This window comes from Carex rostrata, chromosome 28 (genome assembly GCF_964058835.1).
Source record: "Carex rostrata chromosome 28, lpCarRost1.2, whole genome shotgun sequence".
In the NCBI taxonomy this organism is placed as follows: Eukaryota; Viridiplantae; Streptophyta; class Magnoliopsida; order Poales; family Cyperaceae; genus Carex; species Carex rostrata.
In genome coordinates this window covers 7,228,077-7,253,913 of record NC_135945.1, presented here as the reverse complement: position 1 = coordinate 7,253,913, position 25,837 = coordinate 7,228,077, and the positions used below count along the sequence as shown (strand labels likewise).

Sequence of the window (25,837 nt, the reverse complement as noted above, 5' to 3'; positions counted from 1 at the left end):
CCAAACCGTTAGATGTGATCTCTACAATAAAATGTGCTTCGACACCAAATTTTACATTTTTTGAAATTTTTTTACTATTTATTAAGATGGGTACAAAATTCAATGGTATGAATTTGACTAGTTTTTGTACCACCTTAATAAATAGTAAAAAAATTCCAAAAAATGTAAAATTTGGTCTCCAAGCACATTTTATTGTAGAGATCACATCTAATGGTTTGGATCGACGATTTGGACTTTGAAAATGTAAATAATGCTTGTTGTAACTTGTTGTAACTCAAAAAATGTTGTAACTTGATCCCTCCTATATATATATATATATAGAGAGAGAGAGGGAGGTTGGCTAAGATCAAAGTAGTAGTTCCTGAACTTTGGTGCTACTAATTCGTTTTTCAATTTTCAAAGTTCAAGACGTCAATCCGAACCGTTCAAGTTGTTCTCCATATTAAATTGTGCTTGGAGACCAAATTTTACATTTTTCTGAATCTTTTTACTATTTATTAAGCCACTTTGAAAACAGCTGATCAAACGGTGACTTCTTATTTTACTGTTTTGTTAAGCCACCGTTGGATCAACGATTTTCAAAGTGACTTAATAAATAGTAAAAAAAATTCAGAAAAATCTAAAATTTGGTCTCCAAGCACAATTTAATATGGAGAACAACTTGAACGATTCGGATCGACATTTTCAACTTTGAAAATTGAAAAACGAATTGGTAGCACCAAAGCTCAGAAACTACCACTTTGATCTTAGCCAACCTCTATATATATATGTATAGAGAGAGAGAGAGAGAGAGAGAGAGGATTTACTTACAACATCTTACAACAATTTGATTTTGTGATTTTTAAATTACAACAATTTGATTTTGTAATTTTTAAAGTCCAAATAATCAATCCAAACTGTTAAACATGATCTCTATACTAAAATGTGCTTTAAGATCAAATTTTATATATTTTTTAATTTTTTTACTATTCTGAACCACTAAAAATGACAGTTTTATAAAATACATAATAAATAGTAAAAAAAATGAAAATTTTGATCTCCAAGCACATTTTATTATATATATCAAGTTGAACGGTTTGAATGTACTATCTAGACTTTGAAAATTACAAAATCAAATTGTTGTAAGATGAGACAAACGTAATTTTGAAGTTTTTGACGGGTATACACAAAGTTCTCACTTTATCATAGTTGGCTACAATTTCAGTAAATTTGAGATAACAAAAGGCATGAAAAGTAACTAAATGCTGAGCTGCTTCTAACAACAATGCCTCACAGCAAATCAGTCCATTGAATACCCTCAACAGTTTTACAAAATAGTCCAAACATGTATTAATTCTTTAATAATGCTCTTCTTGTAGTTAGTACTAAGTATGGCTAATATAACATCAGTGTCATTTCAGTCTATATAATACCAACTTCAAAACCTATCAAATCAAGTTCAAATAGTGAATTCAAACCGTTCAAACCAATTTACTTTATTAGTGATGCGTTTACATGCAAACTTTTTATATTTTCAAGTTATTTTAGTATCAAATCAAGTGGCAAAAAAATTAAAAAATGAATGTATTAAAATTAACTTAAAAACTCAAACATTTGATGACTTGATATCAAATAAACTCAAAAACTTATAAATTTTACATGTAAATGCACAACTAATGAAGTAGATCGGTTTGAACGGTTTGGATTCATCATTTTAACTCGATTTGATAGGTTTGGAGTTAGTGTTATATAGACTGAAATGACACTGATGTTATATTAGCCATACTCGTTAGTACTAGCTCAAAAGTTACAATAATGCCCTTCTCGTAGTTTGAATCCTTAGTACCTAGCCTAGCTCAAAAGTTGCACATATTTTGAATTTTTCAACACATACCCCCTTGAAGCATATCAAACTGATATTGATTCGCTATTGCCAATGAGCCCGTCAAAAGGAAGTGCCTGGGCAAAGGAGAAATGTTAACAATGTAATTTAGGTAACTTCTTGGCTAAGAAGCAAAATGGAGAAAGAGACATAAATACTTGGATTGTACAGCATACATGAATAATATGATTTGTTATCAAGGCATTTTCCTGAATCTTTTCTAGTTTTAAATTATACCAAACAGAACTTTTATCTGAAATATTACAGCTTTAACTAAGTAGCAGTCATCTCCTAAAATGTAAGTTACTGGTACCGGCATATAATACCACTGGTACTAGCCATTGCCTAATATCACCAGCTCACCGCTTCAATAATGAAAAATAAATTCAAAAATCAAAACTTAATCAGCGAGAATACATCAGTCATTCAGTACCTGATACCAATATCACCAACAATCAGTCAGTCTCAAAGAAGAAGCACCAGTACAATAGGAGGAGCTGAAAATTTGAAAATGCGAAAATTAGTACAAATCTATCTTTTCAACTACATGAAAATTTGGAGGGAACATCAACAACTAGCTACCTTTTCAAGCAGGGCAGTGGTGGGAGGTGGGGTCAGCAGAGGAAGGAATATCGGGCCCCACACGGCAGCCTTCGAGCATGAATACCACATCTGTCATAGCTGGCCGTTCCAATGGATCGGGTGCCGTGCACAACAAGCCGACTTTCACACTGAGCAAAAACTCCTCCCACTCAGAAGACTACGGATCCAGTACAAGCAAACCGGCTCCAATAACTCTGCAACTTGCCCGGTTTGCAACTGCCGCTTCACCCGCTTGACTATATCCTCCTTTCACCTTCAAACATACCGGATTTCTTACCCGTTAACATCTCCAATAGCACAATCCCATAACTGTACACATCACCTTCTTTAGTGGCTTCTCCTACTGCAATGGTATCTGGCACCGCGTAACCCAACGACCCCACTGGTGCCGATGACGTGGATGTCGCTGCTGCAGCAGCAGCAGCCCCCGCAGTGACTACTATTGGTTCAAGGCCAAAATCTGACAAGTGGGGCTCGAAATCTGCATCAAACAAAACACCTTGCGGCTTCACGTCCCCATGAATTACACCTGTCTGATGCAAAAACACAAGCCCTCACAAGACACCAAGGGCAATCAGGTGATGCATTGGCCAATTGAGAATGTGACAGTCTGGTGCGATGCTTCCTGTAGCAACGTAGCGAGATTGCCATTTGGCATGTAGTCATAGATCAGCAATCGAACATCTGGTGGGGGGCCCGCGTAGTACCCGTGAAGCACAGTTGGGTTACAGTGCTTCACTTTCCCTAGAGATTTGGCCTCTTTCTTGAGTGCCCCCTCTTCTACCACAACTGCACCGTCTGATAACGTTGGAAGGGAGGCGAAGAATGGATAGAATGGTTCCGTCAGAATAATTCCACTGTGGGCATTACACTTGTGATTCCCAAAATGACCATACACAAAACACTTAAACCCCTATAAGTTGCAATCAATCAACTAATCACAACCAAAAACTGTTAAAACATGTATCAGTTAGAAAGCAGGAGCGAGTCTTTTCAAAGCCTCAAGAATGCCGTAGTAATAATTCCACTGTGGGCGCTGATGTGGTGTAATGGCAGATTGCCCAAATGGGTTTTCCTTCACAAATTCTGGAATGTTCTCAACTGCAGCTATTTTTTCTAAATATATCCTCATTTCTCCTCCTCTACCTGCTCATAACAAATTCTCAATTATAAGAATTAACCAATTAGATCATGCATTTATTATTAACATTTATTATTTTGAAAATGAAACAAATAACAAACTAACCCCAAGGAATTGTCCTCTTTGTTGTAGAATGTGTATGGATATGGAAAAATCGCTGTGTAAGGCTGCAATAGAAATTTAACAAGTGATAATTAGAGACTATTAAACATTGACAAATTGATCATTCATACTAGGTTTGGAAATCATGAACATATATGCACAATTGTGATCATTTTTGCTTTACTAATCCTTAATTTTCACATCTTGTAAATAACCAACAGATGCTAACGCTAATGGTTATATAAACTTGTAACTCAGTAAGATGTTGAGATAAATTGCAAATCAAATGAATCTGTTGATATTCTCAGCTGCTGCTGCAAGTAAAAAAAAAAAGCCAAAAAAAAGAAGAAACAAATAATAGGGCTGTAGGTTAAGCAACATACAGGGTTATGCAAGGCCTTGCAAGGAGAATCGTCAACAAGAAGCATATTAGATGGTGTAAATCACCCCTTTTCCCATGGCAAATTAGCTTCAACAGTTTGTTTAATTCTTTAAAAAACAAGGGCTTATTTTCCACGGTTTTGAACTTTGTATCTATGCATTTTGATTGGTCCTGTGAGTAATCAAGGCAAATAAAATGAAAAAAATATCAATACAACTCAAGGAAGAGAATTTAAAATGTATATAACTGAAGACTATAAATAAATTTTGCGTACCCAACAAAATAATAGCTTATTTTTCATTTCTCCAAAAAGATGGTGGACAGCTTCCACTAGGTTATGCCTACAGAATCAGAATAATTAAAAAATATATATATCAGTAGGAAGATCAAACTTATGTTAAAAATCGAGACTAGCCAAAACACAATAGAACTGGTGCTTCAAGAAAGCGGAAAACGCATACCTACTTCTATATAGTATTTATATAATTCAAAGATCAAACTTACTGCTTTCTTGATGACCAAACTCCAACTTCAAAGTTTGCGAAACAAAACTTGATAAAATCAACACAGAAGGGCCTCTTGAAACCTGACAGACATAAAAGAAAAGTAAATTAACACCAAGTAAATACATTACTCTGTAGTATAAGAATTAAAGAGTAATAATTGTTTTGTTACCTATTTTGCCGCTGATCTTGAAATCTGCATATTGTTGATATTTATAATCTGAAGTAATATCAACTAATATCCCATTTATATCAAGAACAAGAAGATTTTTCTTGCATGGTGGCAGCAATTCTTTGCACAGAAGGACATTATTACTGTTAAGAATCCTATCAATATCTGTCAATAATCCTACCAAAATCTGTCAAGAATCCTATCAGTCCTCTAAGGATTTCCTTCTATTTAGGACCTCTCCTCTCTGCACTACTTTGGAAGTTTATTCAATTTAATTATCTTTGTAAATATTGTTCCTTATTTAGAAAAGCTAGGTTACAACTGTGTATATAAACAGATGTATATGGCTCAGAAAGATATATATCAGTTTTGAGAGAATTTTCTTTTTCTTCATATCTACTTTTCTGTCATGGTATCAGAGCCGTGATTTTACAAACATCGCGGTTCTCTTGTCTTGGTACTCTGTTGAGAGGTTTCTCTCAACTTCAAGGGACTTGTGCACTTTAGTGAGATACAGTTGATACGGGTCTGATTTCTGACTCGAACCAGATCTGTCTTAGTGTGCCCGGCTTGTGTCTTGCGGTTTATTCATCTGATACGGGTCTGATTTCTGACTCGAACCAGATCTGTCTTGGTTTGCTTGACTTCTATCTTGTGGTTAGCATCTCTATAGAATTTGTTTACTTTTAGTTTTCCAAATGGAATTTGGTTCAAAGAGTGCAATTATCCCGGTGTGTTTGAATGGGAAAAATTATGGTTTATGGGAATTCAACCTCAGATGTTTCATCCAAGGTCATGAACTATGGGGTTATATAGATGGCAGTGAAACTAAACCTGTAGCTGGTAAGGTGGGGTCTGATAAGGATAAGGAGGAAACTGATAAGCAGAAGGTGGACCAAACACAGTTAAAAAAATGGACTAGTGAAAACTCTCGGGTAATGAGTTGGATTCTTGGATCTGTTGAACCACATATCGGTCTCAATCTAAGACCCTATCAAACAGCAGCTGATATGTGGACATACCTTAAAACTATTTATCATCATGAGAATGATGCTAAGAAATACCAACTTGACTTGGAAATTCATGAGTACACTCAAGGGCAGAAAAGTGTTCAGGAATATTATTCAAGTTTTATGTCCCTTTGGCTTGAATACAACTCTATCTTGTACTCCAAAGTTCCCATTGCAGCACTCCCTACTATACAGGAACTACAAGAGAAGAATATGAGGGATCAGTTCCTTATGAAGTTGAGATCAGAGTTTGAGCCGATTCGACGGCAACTCATGGCTCGATCACCTATACCCACCTTGATTGAGTGCTTTAGAGAATTGTTGCGAGAGGAACTGATACGGATCAAGTCCCGGAGAACGAGACCGTAAGGGTTTGGTGGTTTCGGCAGCTCGACTCGTCCCAACCCCGAAGAGCTTGGTACGAGTCTCGCGATGGGAACTTGGGGTAATTATGGAGGTACTCGTACTCTAACCTGTTGGTACCTTTAATTGTCCAAAAGTTCAGCCCCTAATACCTTGGGATTCGGGGCTTATATAGATCATTCTCTGACAATCATTCCGTGTTGTCAGAATTGTCAGAGTCCGCATATTGTCCTTCGTGGCGTCCCTGCGGACGCCCATAGGGTGACCCAGCCGAAGAGGCCTTCCGACCGGGTCAGTGTTGGGCTCGTATCGCTTTGCTTGGGATCGCCCTGGGTAGGCCTCGGGCCTTGGTTATGCCGAGCAGGCTTGACTGGGGATGAGGGTCTTATTCTTAGTCCCGGCCTGGCCCAGTCCGGGATCCGAGACCGAGTTATTCATGACCCAAATCCGTTCTTCTAAGGCCTTGTCTACATGGGCCTATCATTAGCCCCCTAAGCCGAGATGCATTCGAGCAAGGGGCATCCGAGTGAGAAGCATTTTGGCTTGAAAATGTCATTTGCATCGGCGTTGTATACCTGTGGGATACTAAGTACTTTGCAATTCATCAGGAAAAATGGATCACAAGATAGCATAATTTATAATAAGCGGGACTAATTTATAATAAGCGGGACTGTTGTTTTATTGCTTTGCGAGACCGTTATGTTCATAGTTTATGATAGTTTCTTTGAGTGCGTTTCTCGTCTGTGCTTCTCAATAGCGCATGCAGGGTGGGTGAAATACTCCTATTTATTCCTCGTACGTGAACATCAGGTGTCGTTTGCCGAATTTTTGGCACGTCGGTCAGAAGTCGACCTTCTCTTGTAGGCGAAACGTGGCGTTGGCTATTTTCATGTGTCTCCCTTAGTATGATGTTGGATTGTTGTTCATATTTTAGGACTGGGCATTTGATAGGGTAGAATGAGAGAGTCAACTGCTATCCTGCGTGGTTATTATATGTAGTTGTTTGCCAGTACTATAGGTATCGATCGCTATGTCGAGCCCTTTGTTCATTCATCATCATTTTTTTTATTTTTTATTTTTATTTTTTTAGAGGCGATCAAATGTCGTCTGGTGAAACTATGTAGATACATGCGGGACCCATAACGAGTTGGTGGAAATTGTAAATAGTGCGAAACAGTACCAATTCATAAGCGAAAATAAGAAAACTTATCAAAAACATAGTCATTGGAATATAAAAATAAGAAATCCTAAAACGGGAAACTAGAAAGGATTTCAGCCAAATGTTTCTGGTGTCGGTGTGGGACACTTAGACGGAAGAAGCGCATCTCGTTAAATCGGGATCTTGTAGTCAGACTCCATTTCGGAGTCTGTGTCTTCGTAGTGGTTGTCCTGCTCGATGGCGGCTTTGGACCTATAAGTGAACTTGTAGCCGGGGTCTACTTTGGGATCGGGTTTGCATTGTGGGCAGAGCCAGAAACTAAAGTATGGGTCTTGACGACCATCTCGCTCAGGCTCGTCTGCACACCAGGTGTGATACCAGTATCCGCATTGGCGGCATTTGACCATGTCATCCTTGTGACCAAAGTTGTTGCAGGTGATGCAGTGGCGGATGGAAGCGGTTTCCTCCTCGGTGTCGTCATCGGTCGGTGGTTGGTAGTCTTCACGGAGGAGATCGTCAAAGTGGTGATCTGGGAAAGACTTCTTGGGGGTAGGTGGTCTGGCGGCTTCCTGTGATAGGATCTTATCAACGAAGTCACCAACTCTGGTCTCGGTGTTATGCATGAGCCAGTAAATTTCTGATATGGAGAATCGTCGGCCAAGGCGATGCCATTCGTCTTGGGTGAATTCACGCGCGGGCGTCGGTTGTTTGGGAGCGTGCGAGTTGCTGGTCCCGCCCACAGCGAAACGAGGTCTGCGGCCTTTAGAGGCAATACGCTTGAAGTATTTAGGAGGCATAGTTAGAATGTGAATGATGGTTGTCCCCCTGGTGGGGAGTTTGTTAGTGTATTTATAGGGGCTGGCTGACACCGGTGGGCCCCATGCAGTCGTAACGTCGTGATGACGTCAGGGGCTTTAGTACATTTAATGTGGCGGGTCGTGGATGATATAACGAGCAGAGATAACAAGCTACTGCAATTAAACATAGTGACAATAAGCCTGAGACATGTTTCGCATACATTTAGTGCAGACAAATGCGAAGTAAAGACTAGCATGTTTGTAAACAGAAAATAACAGATAAAATGACTTGTTACGACAACTTGTCATGGTAATGTTGTGGGCACAAAATATGTATGCGAACTAAATTATTCATTGAAGTCATCATCCTCAGAAATATCTCCGCAGCTTGTCTCATCTGTCTCATCTGCAGGGATGCGACATGCTGCCAAGTCGGAGCAAGCAAAACCGTCGAGATCAGAACTGTCGTCATCACTGTCAGGTGGCAGGGAGGCGTCGACACCGGGGTTGTCATCTTCGTCATCTGTCTCAGCAAACAGGAAAGCCGGGATGGTGATGGTGTAATCAAGGGGGAAAACATCTTCCGCTGTGGTTGTGGTGTTATCCTCGTTGCCGATGTTATCCTCATCAGCATCATAGAGGGAGAACTCGTCCATGTGAATCCAAATGTCAAGGAGTTTCTTATTGCTTGGGTCGGAAGATAGTAATAATGCCCTGATATCTTCGGCAGGGGCCTCTTCAAGCAATCCGCGAAGGTGTGGCTGGGGGATTGTGTGTAGGATGTCAGGTGTGTCAGCATGAGCTGAATCCGGCGCCATATTCAATTGCAGTGTTGGGGGAGGTGTTGGGTGCAACTCCGGAGACGAATTGGGCAATGAGGGGGCACCGGAGGTCTTAGCGTCGGCGGGGGATGATGGGTGGGCCTTAGTAACGGCAGGGTTATATCGGGCGACATCAAATGACTTAGGAGTCGTGATAAAGGAGTATCAGTATGCGTAGTAATGTTGAGGAAAATCCGGAATGAGGGGGGAGGCTTGTGTATTTATATGATGTAGTGTAATAAATGCTGCCAACTACCAGGTAAGATGCATTAATGATACTGTGTAAAAGGAGGTGCATGCGAGAGGTGTCTGATATTAACAAGTGCACGCAGCTACAATTGTAAACGATGTTCAAGTGACAAGTTTAAACATATAAGGGGTGAGTCAATTACATCAGGACAATGCTTCATGTAAACGAGACCTGGTGATGACAACAGATGGCGGAAATTGTAAGCAATACTGGCTATCAAGAAACGTGCACAACGTATTTTATTGACAAGTCTTATTCTAAAAATAGGTGTTGCCGCTTGGCACAAATGGGGCACATATATTCGTGGAACCGTCGGTCGTAGGTGCTACTGGGAGGGCGTCGAGATACGCGCTTGGGGTGGAAGTTTATCTCGCGGCCGTCGCAGGTAAACATGCGCGATGCATGGTCACGCGTGTCACACTCAGGGCATAAGTCCCATGTCAGGTTGTTATCTAGGATTGTTGCATGCGGGACGGTTGCTGGGAAAGATCGGTTGGGGGTAACGGCGCCACTTCGGGGATAAACTTCCACTAATGAGGGTGGTCTGCCGGAAGGGTTTATGCCAATTAGGGTGGAGACAGAAGTCGAGGCGTCCGAGGAGGCTCCGTCGATACCGATAAGTGGTGTTCATGCGGGTATGGAAATCCATGAGTTACTTCCTCCCGACAACCAGGCGACTCGAGTTAGGTTTACTTCCGGCATTCCGCGGAGAGAAAAGGGAAAGGATGTAGCTGCCGAGGTGGGTGCTGGGTCTCAAGGGGCAGAAGCTGCTGTTGACGACTTAGTTGTGGGCATTGGGGAGGAAAACTTGCAGCTGGATGTGTGTGACCAAGTCGAGGGGGCGTGTAGTTTGGGCAAGGGTACCATCTGGAGGCGCCCTTTCCCGGGAAATGATCCAGATACCTTTGCGGCATATCTGCCGCGTCTCTCCGAGGGTATGGGGGGAGAAAGGACGGAGGCTTGGGACCAGATGTGCACGGGGCTGGCTACCATGGTATGCCCTGAATTTTTGAAGAACGATTTAACAGAAAACACTGATGCCGCCTTCGACCGGGCCATTGGGCATGCTATGTACAACATGTGTTGTTTCGCGCGCGCCCGATGGTTGTCGCTAGAGAGCAGCGATAGAAAGAAAATAAAGGAAGCGACAAGTGGTAAGCAGAAGGAGCTTGAGGAACAATTTGGGGGTACTGTTGAGGAATTTATTCATGAGGCGACCAAGAAAATTGAGGTTCAGCGAGAACAGTTGGACCGAGACTTGAAGGATGTCTTGAAAGAGAAGGAGAAGCTGGAGGAGGATGCTGTCGTCAGGGATGCTGAGAAGGCGATGGTGTGTGGTGATCTAGAGGAAGCTAACGCCAAAGTTGCATTGCTTGAGGCTGAGGTCGCGAAGCTAAAGAAGGACAGGGATAGCTTGGGCGACAACAACAAAGAGTTATCAAAAAGCGTTGCAGCGGAAAGGGAAAAAGTAACCTTGGCTAGAGCCGAAGTGGCGAAAGCGGAAGAAGAAGTGACTCGGGTAAGAGGCGAGGCGAATGACGTGGTTGACCGTTTTTGCGCAGTGAGGCTTTTAGGCATGCTGCACTGATCGCATCGGAGGATGCTATGAAGGCCGTAATGTATCAGGAACTGTGTAAATTATCAAGGCACTACCCTTTCACGCCGGAACAGCTCAGCTTTGCGGCACCACCAAAGGATGAGGTGGAAGTGCAGGCACTGGGAGGATACACATGGAATCAAAAGGACGACGAATTGAAGGATCGTAACGGCAAGACCCCGCCTAGTACAGTTAAGTTGGTTGGGTGTCAAGGTGTAAAGGAACTGCCTCATAGGTGGCTTCATGTGCATCCGTGGCCTAAAGATGTGAACGTGAGCGGGGCATATGGGTGGTTTGGTTCCCCTGAGAGGGAGACACCGAAGGAGGATGTTGAAACTGAGGGAGGTCGTGCCGCCATAGCAACTGAAAGCACATCGTCCGGAACGAGCGCGAGTACCACGGACTCTAGTCATGACGGGAGTGCCACTGAAAGCGAAGGTACCGGCAACGGGGAAGGTAAAATAATTCGTCTTTCCTTTGTTAATTTCAAAGATACGTATTTTAGCAAAAGGGCGTGATATAGCCTTGATGTTATGACAGATGAGAGGACTGAAGATGTCTGAAGACGGGGCGCCTCGCCTGTGCGACATCAAATGTGTTGTATGATTGTGTGGTGAAGGTTTGTGGATGTAAAACATTACGCCCCCGGGATGTGGGGGTTTGTCAGTGACTTTTATGTAAAATGTGTGTGCCTTTTTTTTGTATTATACGGAACTTAATCGACTGTTTTGTGACAGGGAATACACCTGTGCTTTTGTCTTCTTGTATTGATGTCGTAAGTCATTTTGTTGAAATCTTCTTGAGTGTGGAATTTTGTTGTATGCGAGACTTGATACGCGTAATGTCGGTTTAACTGTTGCCAACGCATCTGAGCGCCATGCAAAGCCCGAAGTTGTTGGGCGAGAATTCATAAGTGTGACAGAGGGATGCGTTGCCCAAGGGCTTTCGTTTATTCCGCTGCCGACACTTCGTTTGGTGGTACGCGTGAGTGTAGATGTATTCAGGCGAACCACCCATATATTCATGCTGTGTTTCCCAAAGGACTTTGTTGATTACCATACAAGAGTGGACATTCGTTGTTGCTAAAGTCATTCATGATCCTGCGGGATATTCGTTGTTAGTGGGGTTATTCATGATCCCGCAGGATATTAGTTGTTGGCAAAGTTATTCATGACCCTGCAGGATATTCATTGTTAGCGAAGTTATTCGTGATCCTGCAGGACATTCATTGTTAGCGAAGTTATTCATGATCCTGCAGGACATTCATTGTTAGCGAAGTTATTCGTGATCCTGCAGGACATTCGTTCACCTTAATTCATTGATTCATCCAACGAACACATAGGGAAAGCAAACATTCATTAAGTAGTGCTCATAGTTTTGCACAAATAAAGTGTTGTGAGCAGACAGAACTTGTCTGATGTAGAAACGAGAAAAACATGCATAAAACATAGATAGGGTACAATGATAAGAATTTTACAAGCCATCGGGCTCAGGTGTAGAATTTGCGGAGATGTTCAATATTCCAAGGTCTCGGGAGAGCGGTTCCTGTGGAGTCCTCCAGTTCGTATGATCCTATCCCACGGGTGCGGACGACTCTGTATGGCCCGTCCCAGACCCGCTGCAGTTTACCAACCGACTGTCCCGCAGCGGTTACTTTCCGTAACACTAAGTCGCCTGGCTGGAAATGCTTCGGCGCAACATGCTTGTCGAAGGCGCGTTTGATACGCCTCTGATACTCCATTGTACGGATTCTTGCTGTGTCTCGTACTTCCGCGACTAAATCCAATTCCAACCGACGTGCCTCGCCATTGTGTTCTTCGGAGTATGTCTCGATCCGCAAAGATGGGGAGACCAGCTCCAACGGAGTGACGGCTTCCATCCCGAATACTAGCGAGTATGGTGTGTTGAGTAGCTTCGCGTGGGGTAGTGCGATATGCCCACAGGACTTCGTCTAGCATATCGGGCCAATCCTTCCTGTTTTCGGCAACCTTTTTCTTAAGACCGTCTACAATGGTTCTGTTGCTGACTTCTGCGAGACCGTTGCTTTGCGGGTGACTGACAGAAGCGAAGTTGCTGCGGATGCCCAAACCCTGTAAAAAAGACAACGTACTGGTCGCATTAAACTGAGTGCCATTGTCCGAAATAAGCGCTCGCGGTAGGCCGAAACGGTAAATAATGTTTTTCCAAATGAACTTTTGGATGGCGGTAGCCGTGATGGTTGCCAAAGCTTCGGCTTCAACCCACTTGGTGAAATATTCCACTGCGACCACCAACCATTTCCTCTGTCTAACTGCTGTGGGGAAATGGCCGACAAGATCAATCCCCCACAAATCGAACGGCCATGCACTGGAGATAGACACCTGGTCGTAAGCTGGAGTGTTGCTCAACTTGCAATGGAACTGACATCGGTCACATTTGCGGACTAGGTTGGCTGCGTCCTGATGGATTGTTGGCCAGTAGAATCCAGCGCGGAGTATGCGCTTGGCGAGGGTCTTGGCACCTTGATGGCTGCCACATATGCCCTCATGTGTTTCAGCCAATATTTCCTGTGCTTTGTCCTCGCGGAGGCATTTTAACCAAGGGCGAAGATAGCCTCGCTTGTAGAGGTGATTGTTAAAGATTGATTAAAGGGGGGCGATCTTTCGCAGTTGACGCGCCTCGGTTGCGTCCTCTGGTAGGTGACCGGTAGTAAGGAAAGTCCACATTGGCGTGAACCACGCGCTCCCGGTGTCGCCGACTACAGATACATGCCTGATACCTGTGTCAATACTGGATGTCGGGACTTCCATTACGATAACGGGCTTATCTTTGTCGAGGTTTCCTGCCGCGCCGAGCTTAGATAGGGCGTCAGCTTGACAATTTATGTTGCGAGGAACGTGGACAATTTCGACTTTACGAAATATCTGCATTAGGGACCGTAGTTGGTCATGGTATTTGCGTAGCCTTTCATTGTCGACCCGGATCTCGGCATTGATTTGCTTTACAGCTAATTCTGAATCACTGTGAAGATGAATTTCCTTCGCTCCCAATTCCTGGGCCAACTTGAGCCCTGCGATCATAGCTTCATACTCCGCTGTGTTATTAGTGACGGGGAAAAGGAAATGTAAAGCGTAGTTCAAGGTCTCGCCCATGGGTCCTGTCAGAGAAATGCCCGCCCCGGCACCTTGGATGGAAGCAGCACCATCAACGTAAATAGTCCATTTTCCGTCGGTCGGGTCCGGGGTGCCAAAGTATTCTGCTATGAAGTCGGCGAAAATTTGCGATTTGATAGCTGTCTGTGGGAGAAATGAAATGTCGAACTCGGATAATTCCAGGGCCCAGGACAATAGTCGGCCAGAGGAATCGAAATTAGTGAAGGCCTTTTTGAGCGGAATGCTAGTGTAGACTTTGATGGGATGTGACTGAAAATACGGGCGCAACTTTCTAGCTGCCACCACCAACGCGTATGCAGCCTTCTCCAATTGGGAGTACCTGGTTTCGGCGTCCCGGAGGACGTGCGAGACAAAATAGATTGGGCGTTGTTCATTCTTTTCCTCACGAACGAGGGCTGCGCTGACCGCGTGACAGGTAGTAGCAATATAGAGCACCAGTGTTTCTCCATCGGCAGGTCGGCTGAGGCAAGGAGGCTTGGCGAGGTACTGTTTTACTTGTTCGAAAGCAGCGGCACACTCTTGTGTCCACTCGAAACGGGCCGACTTGCGCATAGCTTTGAAGAAAGGGAAACAGACATCGCCTAGTCTTGCTATGAACCTGTTCAGAGCGACTAGCCGTCCCGTGAGGGTTTGCAACTCCTTCAAGTTCTTTGGGGGTGTCATGTCTAGAATCGCTTGGGACTTAGAGGGGTGGATTTCTATTCCCCTTAGGGAAACCATGAACCCCAGAAACTTGCCCCCAGTAAGACCGATGAAGCTCTTTTTTGGATTCAACTTCATACGAGCCCTGTTTAGAGTGTCGAAAGTCTCCTTCAAATCCTCGACATGTCCCGCGTCAGTCATACTTTTGACTAGGAGGTCATCCATGTATGCTTCGAGGTTGCGCCCAAGTTGTGGTTTGCAGACAGTATTGATCATCCGTTGGAATGTGGCCCCGGCATTTTTCAGTCCGAATGACATGACCCTGTAACAATAAAGACCAAAGTTAGTAATAAACGAAGTCTTCTCCTCATCAGCCTCGTGCATCATTATCTGATTGTATCCAGAGAAGGCGTCCATAAAACTGAGGTACGCGTGTCCCGAAGTGGAGTCCACCAGTTGGTCGATTTTCGGCATGGGGAAAGGGTCCATCGGGCAGGCCTTGTTGAGATCCGTGTAGTCGATGCACATCCGCCAATCGCCATTAGATTTTTTGACCAGTACAGGATTGGCAGTCCACTCGGGGTATTGGACGGGACGGATGAAACCTGCCTCCAGCAGTTTCTCCACTTCCCGTTGGACAGCCATCCTCCGTTCAGGACCCATGTTCCGTTTCTTTTGTCGGACGGGCTTGGCATCGTCCCTGATGCATAGCCTATGCTCGGCGATGTCTCGCGGGATACCTGGCATGTCGGCTGGGGACCAAGCGAAGATGGAGAGGTTCAAACGAAGGAACTCGAGTAAGGCGTCTCTTGCCTTGCCCGTGATTGCTTTGCCAACATTCAACAACTTGTCGGGCGCGACTTCTACCTGATCAACTTCATCCACGGGTTCCGCAGATCGTGGAGGGCTCTGGTCCTTGGGGTCTAAGACTAACACAGTGCCGGGTGGCATGAACTCGTTCTTTTGGCCCTTGCCCTTATGTTTACTTGCACTGCCTCTATCGACTTGATGCGCGGTACCACCTATTTCGCGGATAGAGGTCATGTAGCATTCCCGTGCAACGTCCTGTTGCCCGCACTCTTCACCAACTCCAGTCGGTGTATGGAACTTTACTTTTAGATGTGGGGAGGACACTATTGCGCCAATCTTATTCAGGGTACTTCGCCCGATAATGGCGTTATATGTTGATGGGGCATTGACGACAAGAAAGTCGACCAGCACCTCTACGGTTCTTGGAGGAGTACCGAAGATGACCTTGAACTGCGCGATACCGCGCAGTTGTAAGGTATCGCCCGTAAATCCCACTAGGGGAGAAACGCCCCCTTGTAGGTCCATCATTTTACCCTCCATTTGTTTGAACGTGGACCAGTACAAAATATCCGCCGAACTTCCTGTATCAATCAAGATGCGTTTTACCCGGTGTATTCCTATCTTGAGCGATAGGACGATCGGATCCTCGTGAGGCCACGTCACGTGTTTCATGTCCTTTTCTGAGAAAGAGATGACCTCGTCATGTCGAGGTCATTTCCGGTCTATGTCTTGCTCGACCGTCATGACTGTCGGAAATGGTTTGACACCATGATGAGTTTTTGGCTTTTAAGCGGTATCTCTGTGCCCCCCACTAATAACATGTATCACGGGACTACGCGGCGGGCTTTGCTGTCGCTGTTCCGTACGATGGTTATCACGGGTGTTCAGTAACGGATGCCTTGGCCCTGCGTAATCGTCCCGGTAAGGAATCTTCTTTCGGTAGTCTTGTTCTGTACCGTCATACCTTCTTTTGTATTGCTGAAAAAACCTCGGGTCTAGAAATTCGGGCAATTTTCCTTCCCTAGCTAGACGCTCCAGGATATCTCGCAACTGCTGACAGTCTTCTGTGGAATGCCCGTGGAATCCATGGAACAGACACTTCGCGTTGCTGTTTTTTACCTCAAAAATGGCCTTTGGCAAAGGGCGAGGCATGCGGAATCTCTCGAGAGCGATATGGTATAGCTCGGGTGCGGTGGTGTTAAACTTCGCGTAATTAGTGTAGTGTTGCCGGTATTCATTGTTACGCGGTCGGATTTCTTGCTTATCACGATTGTTCCGTCGAGGATCATCTGGTTGCCGAAGAAGATCAAGTAATGTGCCGCCCTTGCCAGCCATTACTAAGTTGTCGGGGCGACCGAGACCTTCATTGTATCGTGTCTCGGACATCGTTCTCTGCTCTAATATACCCTTCTGCTAGTTTCAGGAATTCGCCGAGGGTGTGTATCTCTTTGAGGTGAGCGTCATGTCTCAACGTTCCGACCCCGCCTCGTCGGAGTCCCTTTCGCAAAGCTGCGATGGCAACCTCTTCATTCAAATCATGTACCTTCCTGGAAGCATGCATGAACCATTCCAAAAATTTGCCGGTTCCTTCTTTCGGTCCTTGTTCTAAGTCAAACAGCATTTCACAAGTGACTCTGGGCTGGCGGACCGCCAAGTACCTAGTCAGGAAGGCTTTGACCAAATCGTCAAACTTGTTGATGGATTTGCGTGGTAGTCGCATGTACCACTCCCAAGCTTCGCCTTCCAGACATGTAGTAAAAACGCGACACATTATTGAGTCCGAAGCCCCTTGGAGGCGAAGTCGCTCTCGGAAGCCGAAAATGAAGCTTTGCGGATCTTGGGAGTCCCCACTCCCCCGGAAGGAAGGAAGGTGATTGTGGTACTTGAAGTCAACCATTGACTCGGCATACACTCCAGGTGCTAAGGGGCCATCTTCCTCATTCATAGTATAGGTACACCATCCCGACTTCTTCGATTCATATTCCTCAAGCTTAGCTGCCACTCGTACCTGGATCATTTCCTCTATTTGCGTCAAACTCAGCCTTCCAGCTGGGCTCCCGGACTTGCGTTTCTCTTGTCGTCCGTGTTTATCACGATATCTCCCTTTTTCTTGGGAATTCTGTCGCTTTCGCCTGTTATTCTCGTGACGTTCCCGCCTGTCCCTATCTTTGGGGGGCGAACGTTCCTTGTTCCTTCGGGAGGATATTTCAGCATCGTGATGAGAGGCTTCCCTTCGCAGGGAATGTGGTCGACGATCTCGCCTATCGACAGCGTCCTCATTTGGAGGGGACCGCTGGCGTCTATCTTCCTCATCCCGCTGGATTCCAGTGTTATTCCCCGCATTCTCTCTTCTGTTGCCTCCCGCTGATGCTGGCCCTGTCCCTTCGGGATTGTCCATGAGGTGTTCCGGCTGCGATCGTTCTGCGTGCCCTGTTTCTCGAGCAGTGGAACTTTCGCCGCTCCCTTCGGTTCTGACATTATAGAATTCTTCATCCAGGTTACGGATCGGGATACTGGGACCTGTTCTGTCACGGTCCGGGTTGTTAAGTTGGAGACCTAGGTGAGAGACAGTTGGGCGGACCGGTGCTATGGGTTCCCGTTGTCCAGCTGGTGAGGGATGTGGAAAGTAAGCAAGGGCAGGAGCAGAGTATTGGCCTTGCATTGTCGGATGGGTCTGGTATGCGTAATGGGTGTGCGGGTGGGTAAGGTGCGCATAAGCGTATGATGGGGGATATGAAAATATTTGTGGAGCATAGGAATACGAGAACATCTGGCTGTATGGGTCCAATGACGGTTGTTGCCCTCCTTGGGGGGTGTAAAGAGGTGGGAGTTGCCCTCCCGGCAGAGGTGGGACGAATGGTCTCGGGTTGACCGAGACATCGGTGTTAGGCGAGACGATATTCCCTCCTCTTGTCGGTGGGGCAATAGGTCTCAGATTGTTCGAAACCTCGACGAAAGGCCGGGTACTGTTGCCCAGCTGCAGATTAGGAAGAGTCTCGGGAGGGTCTAAAGGCATTCCTAAAGGTAATGTCCCTAGGTCTCCTCCCGTCCCTTCTTGCGTCATCTAAAACTCAGGAGGTGAAGCTCATCTAGCCCCACGGTGGTTGATACGGATCAAGTCCCGGAGAACGAGACCGCAAGGGTTTGGTGGTTTCGGCAGCTCGACTCGTCCCAACCCCGAAGAGCTTGGTACGAGTCTCGCGATGGGAACTTGGGGTAATTATGGAGGTACTCGTACTCTAACCTGTTGGTACCTTTAATTGTCCAAAAGTTCAGCCCCTAATACCTCGGGATTCGGGGCTTATATAGATCATTCTCTGACAATCATTCCGTGTTGTCAGAATTGTCAGAGTCCGCATATTGTCCTTCGTGGCGTCCCTGCGGACGCCCATAGGGTGACCCAGCCAAAGAGGCCTTCCGACCGGGTCAGTGTTGGGCTCGTATCGCTTTGCTTGGGATCGCCCTGGGTAGGCCTCGGGCCTTGGTTATGCCGAGCAGGCTTGACTGGGGATAAGGGTCTTATTCTTAGTCCCGGCCTGGCCCAGTCCGGGATCCGAGACCGGGTTATTCATGACCCAGATCCGTTCTTCTAAGGCCTTGTCTACATGGGCCTATCAGGAACAAACTATGGCTACTCGGGTTAGTCTAGAAGAAACTATGGCAGTAGGAGACACCTCGAATATGGCACTCTTGAGCAAAGGTAAATTTAGTAACAGAATTGGGAGGGATGTTAAATGTTACTCTTGTCAAGGTTTTGGGCACATTGCCAAAGATTGCAAAAAGAAGTTTTGTAATTATTGTAAAAGGGAGGGACATGTAATCAATGAGTGTCATCGGAGGCCACAAAATCGGAAAACTGCACTACATGCTCTGGCTGTACCTACGTCACAGGTTTCAGCTGGACATAGCCAAGCCAACTCGGGGCAAGGTCAGGTGCCTACACCCGAACACATCACTCCTGAGGTAATCCAGCAAATGATACAATCTGCCTTGTCTACTATGGGGCTGTCAGGTAAAAATTCATGCAAATGGTATATAGATTCAGGTGCATCAAATCATATGTCTGGTGTACCTAACAAATTTCTAAGTTTGGCACCTTATTTGGGTCCTGAGAAAATCTCTACTGCTGATGGTACAGACCTTTCAATTGCTGGTGTTGGTACAGTATTAGTAGACAACAAACCATTGAATGATGTGTTATTGGTACCAAAACTGTCTACAAATTTGATTTCTGTCGGACAGCTAGTTGAAAATAACTGTCATGTGCATTTTTCCCCTAATGGTTGTGTGATACAGGACCAGGAAACTGGGAAGGTCATCAGGATGGGGCATAGAAGTGGGCGACTCTTTCTTGTTGATGATAAACAAAACCTGAAAAATTCAGTTGGATCTGCTTTTGCTGTTTCTGAAATAGATAATCCTTGGGTCTTGTGGCATAGGAAATTAGGTCATTTAAATTCTGATAGCATGTCTTTGATGTTTCAAAAAGGTTTAATTCCAAACAAAAATGCCAGTTCTAGTTCTTGTTCAACGTGTACTTTAGGAAAAAGCAAAATTCTTCCTTTTCCAATTAGTACAAATAAAAGCAAACGGCCATTTGAACTTATTCATTATGATGTGTGGGGTCCATCACCTATTTTGTCTGCTACTGGATACAAATATTTTGTACTTTTTATTGATGATTATACTAGATTTACATGGGTTTATTTGTTAAAACAAAAATCAGAAGTGTTACAGATGTTCAAATATTATGTTGTCATGATTGAAAATCAATTTGACAATACCATTAAAAAGCTCAGATCAGATTCTGGAGGAGAATATATGTCAAATGATTTTCAATCATTTCTCTTAGAAAAATGAATTCTTCATGAAAGATCTTGTTCAGGTACTCCTCAACATAATGGAGTAGCTGAACGAAAAAATCGACATATTTTGGACACTGTAAGAACAATTTTATTAGAATCTGCCATGCCTTTTACCTTTTGGGACGAGGCAGTACGAACCTCTGTATTTCTAATTAATCGTCAATTATCAAAGAACTTGCAAAATGAATCACCATATTTTCGACTCTATAAAAGACAACCTAATTATGATATACTTCATACATTCGGTTGCATTTGTTATGTTCATCTTTTACCATCTGAAAGGACAAAACTGACCCCACAATTAGTTGAATGTGTTTTTCTTGGTTATGCTATGGGACAAAAGGGATATCGGTGCTATGATCCTAAAATAAAGAAAATTCGCGTTTCTCGTAATGTCTTGTTTCGTGAATCTGTTTTCTATTATCATCATTGTACAACTCTATCACCAAATATTTCTGCTTCAGTCTTGCATTTGTTCCAACCACTAAATGATATTCAATTTTCCTCCACTAGTTCCAACCGTTTCAAACCAGGTTTTGTTTATACTAGGCAAAGAAAGAATGGACCAGCTACTATGTTACAACCTGAGAACAACCCACAAAACCTAACCCTGTGTCCTCAGCCTTTAGTGGAATGTGATCCAGAAGAAAATTCAGAACTGATGTCGAGATCAGTTCATGGAATAGAAGTTGAGGCTGATCAATGTGATGCACCCGACACAGATCAATGTGTTGCAACTGAATCTGATTTAAATGGATCACATGTGCAAGACTTAGTAGATCATGAGTTGAACCCGAGTTTGAACAGATCATGGGTAAGACGATCAACTCGTCCAGTTAAAGTTCCAGACAGGTATGGTTTTTTGGCTACTATTCCTATGAATTCAATTCCCGGATCATTCAATGAGGCAATTGCACAAGAATGTTGGAAAAGTGCTATGAAAGAGGAGTTGGATGCTTTACACAAAAATGAAACATGGGATTTGGTTTCTTGTCCAGTTAATATGAAACCTATTGGGTGTAAATGGGTATACACTATCAAATTAAAACCAGATGGTACTTTAGACCGGTACAAGGCTCGTTTAGTGGCTCTTGGTTACAATCAGGAATATGGAATTGATTATTTTCAAACCTTTGCACCTGTAGCCAAAATGACTACAGTTTGAATTATTCCTACTATTGCGGCTGCAAAGAATTGGTCTATTAAGCAGATGGATGTGAAAAATGCATTTTTGCATGGTGAATTGAAAGAGACAATTTACATGAAGGCACCTCCAGGTTTGCCACTCTCTAAGGCAAATGAGGTATGTAGGCTAAGGAAATCTCTATACGGGCTTAAGCAAGCTCCACGCGAATGGTTTCAGATTTTCAGAAACGCTGTTCTATCTGCTGGATTTCAGCAGAGCCCGTATGATCCTTCTATGTTCATCTTCAAGTCTCCAAAAGGTATTGCAGTGGCACTTGTTTATGTTGATGATATTCTAATCACAGGTGATGACATGCAAAGCATATCAAGGCTTCAAAATACCTTATCAGCTACCTTTCAAATGAAAGATCTTGGGGAGGCACAGTACTTTCTCGGTCTAGAAGTACATCACACCCCAAAAGGGTTATTTGTGAATCAGCACAAGTACCTCTGTGAGATTATAGAGAAGGCACATCAGCAACATTCTGCTACTGTCAGAACCCCAATGGAAGTGAACCTCAAGCTAAGCAAAGAAGATGGGGACTTGTTACCTAACCCGGAGATGTACAGAAGCATAGTTGGAAGTTTGGTGTACCTTACAATTACAAGACCAGATATTTCTTTTGCGGTACATGTGGTAAGCCAGTTTATGCATGCACCGCGACATTTGCACCTAGCTGCTGTTCACCGCATTATTCGGTATTTGAAAGGTACACCAGAAAGAGGATTATTCTTTCCCTCTGAAAATGATCTCAAACTTTCAGCCTATGCTGATGCCGATTGGGCTGGATGCCCGGATACTAGAAAATCTACTTCAGGATGGTGTGTTTTTCTAGGACATGCCCTTCTGTCTTGGAAATGTAAGAAACAAGATCGAATCTCAAAGTCCTCAACTGAAGCGGAGTATCGAGCAATGTCATCAGCATGCTCAGAGGTTGTATGGCTTAGAGGGATACTTGAAGAACTGGAATGTGCACAGACCTCACCTACACTTCTCCACGCTGACAACACCAGTGCCATTCAGATTTCAGTAAACCCAGTTTTTCATGAACGTACGAAGCATATTGAGGTCGATTGTCACTACATTAGGGATGCATTCGAGCAAGGATTGATATCACTCCCTCATGTACCCTCCAATCTTCAAACTGCAAATATTTTTACAAAGGCGCTAACCACTACCCGACATGATTTCTTCGTAAACAAATTAATGCTGGTTTCTTTACCATCATCAATTTGAGGGAGGGTGTTAAGAATCCTATCAATATCTGTCAATAATCCTACCAAAATCTGTCAAGAATCCTATCAGTCCTCTAAGGATTTCCTTCTATTTAGGACCTCTCCTCTCTGCACTACTTTGGAAGTTTATTCAATTTAATTATCTTTGTAAATATTGTTCCTTATTTAGAAAAGCTAGGTTACAACTGTGTATATAAACAGATGTATATGGCTCAGAAAGATATATATCAGTTTTGAGAGAATTTTCTTTTTCTTCATATCTACTTTTTAGTCAATTACTATAAGTAGATGAAGCAGCTTCCATCTCAGTAATGGCAGCTTCCTTCTTATTCTCATGGCATGATGACATAATTTCTTTTTCATCACCTTCCCTTTTCTTTTTGGTGTTCCCTCCCTCATGACTGCCACTCCATGTATCTTCTTTTTCACCTAGTTGTAAAAGGGCATATATCAATGTTAAATCAAGACACAAGTATCACCTTTGCTCATAATTAACTATATATATATAGAGAGAGAGAGAGAGTAAGGCTACGCTACTTCATGAATTAATGAGGTTGTTTTAATTCGCGCTCATATCTCTAGTTTCAAAGACCAAATAGCCGATCCAAACCGTTAGATGTTTAATCTATATTAAAATGTGCTTGGAGACCAAATTTTTACATTTTTTGGAATTTTTTTACTATTTATTAAGATGGTTTTAAAATCGTTGTTTTTATTAAAATTCTGCACCATTAAAAAACAACGATTTTCAAACCATCTTAATAATTAGTAAAAAAAATTTCAAAAAATATAAAATTTGGTCTCCAAGCACATTTTAATACAGATTAAACATCTAACAGTTTGGATCGGCTATTTGGACTTCGAAACTAGAGATATGAGCGCGAATTAAAACAACCCGTTTAATTCGCGAAGTAGCGTAGCCTTACTCTCTCTTTCTATATATATATATATCCAAATAGCCGATTCAAACCGTTAGATGTTTAATCTATATTAAAATGTGTTTGGAGACCAAATTTTATATTTTTTGGAATTTTTTTACTAATTATTAAGATGGTTTGAAAATCGCTGTTTTTTAATGGTGCAGATTTTTAATAAAAACAGCGATTTTCAAACCATCTTAATAAATAGTAAAAAAAATTCAAAAAATGTAAAATTTGGTCTCCAAGCACATTTTAATATAGATTAAATATCTAACGGTTTGGATCAGCTATTTGGACTTCAAAACTAGAGATATGAGCGCGAATTAAAACAACCCGTTTAATTCACGAAGTAGCGTAGCCTTACTATATATATATATAGAGAGAGAGAGAGTTGGGCTATGGTGCATTGCAATGCATGGAGGGGTTTGTGCATTGGACCATAAATCTTAAATTCAAAATTCAAATGGCCGATCCAAACCGTTCATCTTGTTTTCCATATTAATATGTGCTTGGAGACCAAATTTTACATTTTTCTGAATTTTTTTACTATTTATTAAGTATTTTACAAAATTGTTGATCCAACGGTGGCTGCTAATTTTACTGTTTTGTTAAGCCACCGTTGGATCAACAATTTTGTAAAATACTTAATAAATAGTAAAAAAATTCAGAAAAATATAAAATTTGGTCTCCAAGCACATATTAATATGGAGAACAAGATGAACGGTTTGGATCGGCCATTTGGATTTTGAATTTTATATTTATGGTCCAATGCACAAACCCCTCCATGCATTGCAATGCACCATAGCCCATCTCTCTCTCTCTCTCTATATATATATATATATAAAATGGGCTGATTGGTATGGTAAGAAAGACCTTGTAATCACCTACCTGGTTTCTCTACTTTCTCCTTGTGTGAAATTGAAACTTGATTTCTATCTTCTTCTACTTGAGGTTTATGCTTAATAATTTCTGGGGATTCAGAATCATGTCTGGAGTTGTTTCCAGATATGTCTTTCTATTTCTCCAAGCCTCTAGTGCTTCTTTAATATATTCAGCTTCACAAACTGCTACACTAGCATCATTAGTTTCTGCTTTTCTAGATTTTCCCTTCTTGGCATCACAATAGCTATCATTTAATGGTTTAGTTTCACCATGGCCTGTCACTAATGGTTTATTTTCACCATGGCCTGTCACTAAATTGATTTAGCGGAATTTCAATTCTCAGTCTTCTATTTTAAAGTTATGTAATACCTATAGTAGGACAGAAAAGGTATTTTTTTACTGTTTAATATAATTCCTCTTGAATGGAGTCAAAAAAGGTATTTTTTTACCTTGAAACTCTTCTTCTCCTTCTTTCCTCGATTGTGTTGGTGTTAGTCTTAAGAGTAGTAGGATCTTCAGAAGATGCATTGCTCTTGCACTTCTTCTTCTTTTTTAAAGAAGTATTTAAAACTTCAGTTGGGCCAGCAAAGCAAATCAGTACCAGTATCAGGCCGCACTTGATTTCTATCTTCTACTTGAGGTTTACGCTTAACCTCGGATGGAAGGTCGGAACAGGGTCCCTTTGCCTTTGTTCTATCCCTGTGCTTTTTTTTCATCTCTGTCAAAACTACCGTACCAATTGTTTGAGTCACCTCTAACAACGATCCATCCTTCTTAATTATGCCGCCATCTTTTCTAACTACTTTCTTCTTTGCATCATCATTTTTAGCTTTCTTCTCTGTTGGTCCTTCTATACCACACACACACACACACGCACTTAGGTAAATTAGCATCTCATTACTCATTTTCATCTCTTCCTTGATCAGCAATTTGGTTTTACTCATCAATTTGGTTGAATTTGGTGTATTAATTGTACTAGGATTGCAGAAATTTGGGTGTATTTATTGTACGTGTCTAAAGCTTAATTAGGCTTTAAATAGGATCTGGACAAAATTTAAACTGGTAAAAACCAATACTTAACTTTTCATGTAACATTTCATTACCGGTCAGTGCAGAGAGTTGGCATAACAACACAAATAGGCAATTCAAAATGCTGTTCTAGCTGTATCAGGTTATAAACAAACAAACAAAAAAGTTTTTTTAAAGAAATTGTAGTTCATAACAATCTTTTTACCTGGAATTTCTGGGGACTCGGAATCATGCCTGGACTTCTTTTTAAATATGTCTTTCTCTTTCCCCAAGGAGAGCAGTGCTTCTATAATATATTCAGTTTCACAAACTGCATCATTAGTCCCTGCTTTTTTAGATTCTTCCTTCTTGGCAT

General features: G+C 42.8%; 1 protein-coding gene and 1 pseudogene across 2 annotated transcripts; both read right to left on the bottom strand.

The window, feature by feature from the left end:
• Positions 1 to 2,019: 2,019 nt before the first annotated feature.
• LOC144545708 (putative inactive leucine-rich repeat receptor kinase XIAO pseudogene) lies at positions 2,020 to 3,596 on the bottom strand (annotated as a pseudogene). Its single transcript, XR_013508573.1, has 3 exons — positions 3,465 to 3,596; positions 2,428 to 3,377; positions 2,020 to 2,358 (listed from the first exon to the last, which is right to left on the bottom strand). The product of XR_013508573.1 is annotated as a putative inactive leucine-rich repeat receptor kinase XIAO pseudogene (transcript).
• LOC144545802 (uncharacterized) lies at positions 3,427 to 25,837 on the bottom strand. Its single transcript, XM_078294371.1, has 9 exons — positions 25,688 to 25,837; positions 24,903 to 25,303; positions 22,932 to 23,080; positions 4,765 to 4,909; positions 4,594 to 4,675; positions 4,364 to 4,430; positions 4,091 to 4,260; positions 3,703 to 3,772; positions 3,427 to 3,601 (listed from the first exon to the last, which is right to left on the bottom strand). The coding sequence occupies exons 2-8, from the start codon at positions 24,979 to 24,981 to the stop codon at positions 3,706 to 3,708; spliced, it is 759 nt and encodes a 252-aa protein (XP_078150497.1). The 5' UTR covers positions 24,982 to 25,303; positions 25,688 to 25,837; the 3' UTR covers positions 3,427 to 3,601; positions 3,703 to 3,705.

Bases quoted from the DNA above. Each gene is read 5' to 3' on its own strand.
- LOC144545802 (XM_078294371.1), bottom strand. From the start codon at position 24,981: ATGCATCTTCTGAAGATCCTACTACTCTTAAGACTAACACCAACACAA. The intron at 4,910-22,931 runs AGTAATTGACTA...AGGATTCTTAAC, and splicing joins AAGCTGCTTCATCTACTTAT to AGTAATAATGTCCTTCTGTG. The intron at 4,431-4,593 runs GTAAGTTTGATC...CTGATTCTGTAG, and splicing joins GTTTGGTCATCAAGAAAGCA to GCATAACCTAGTGGAAGCTG.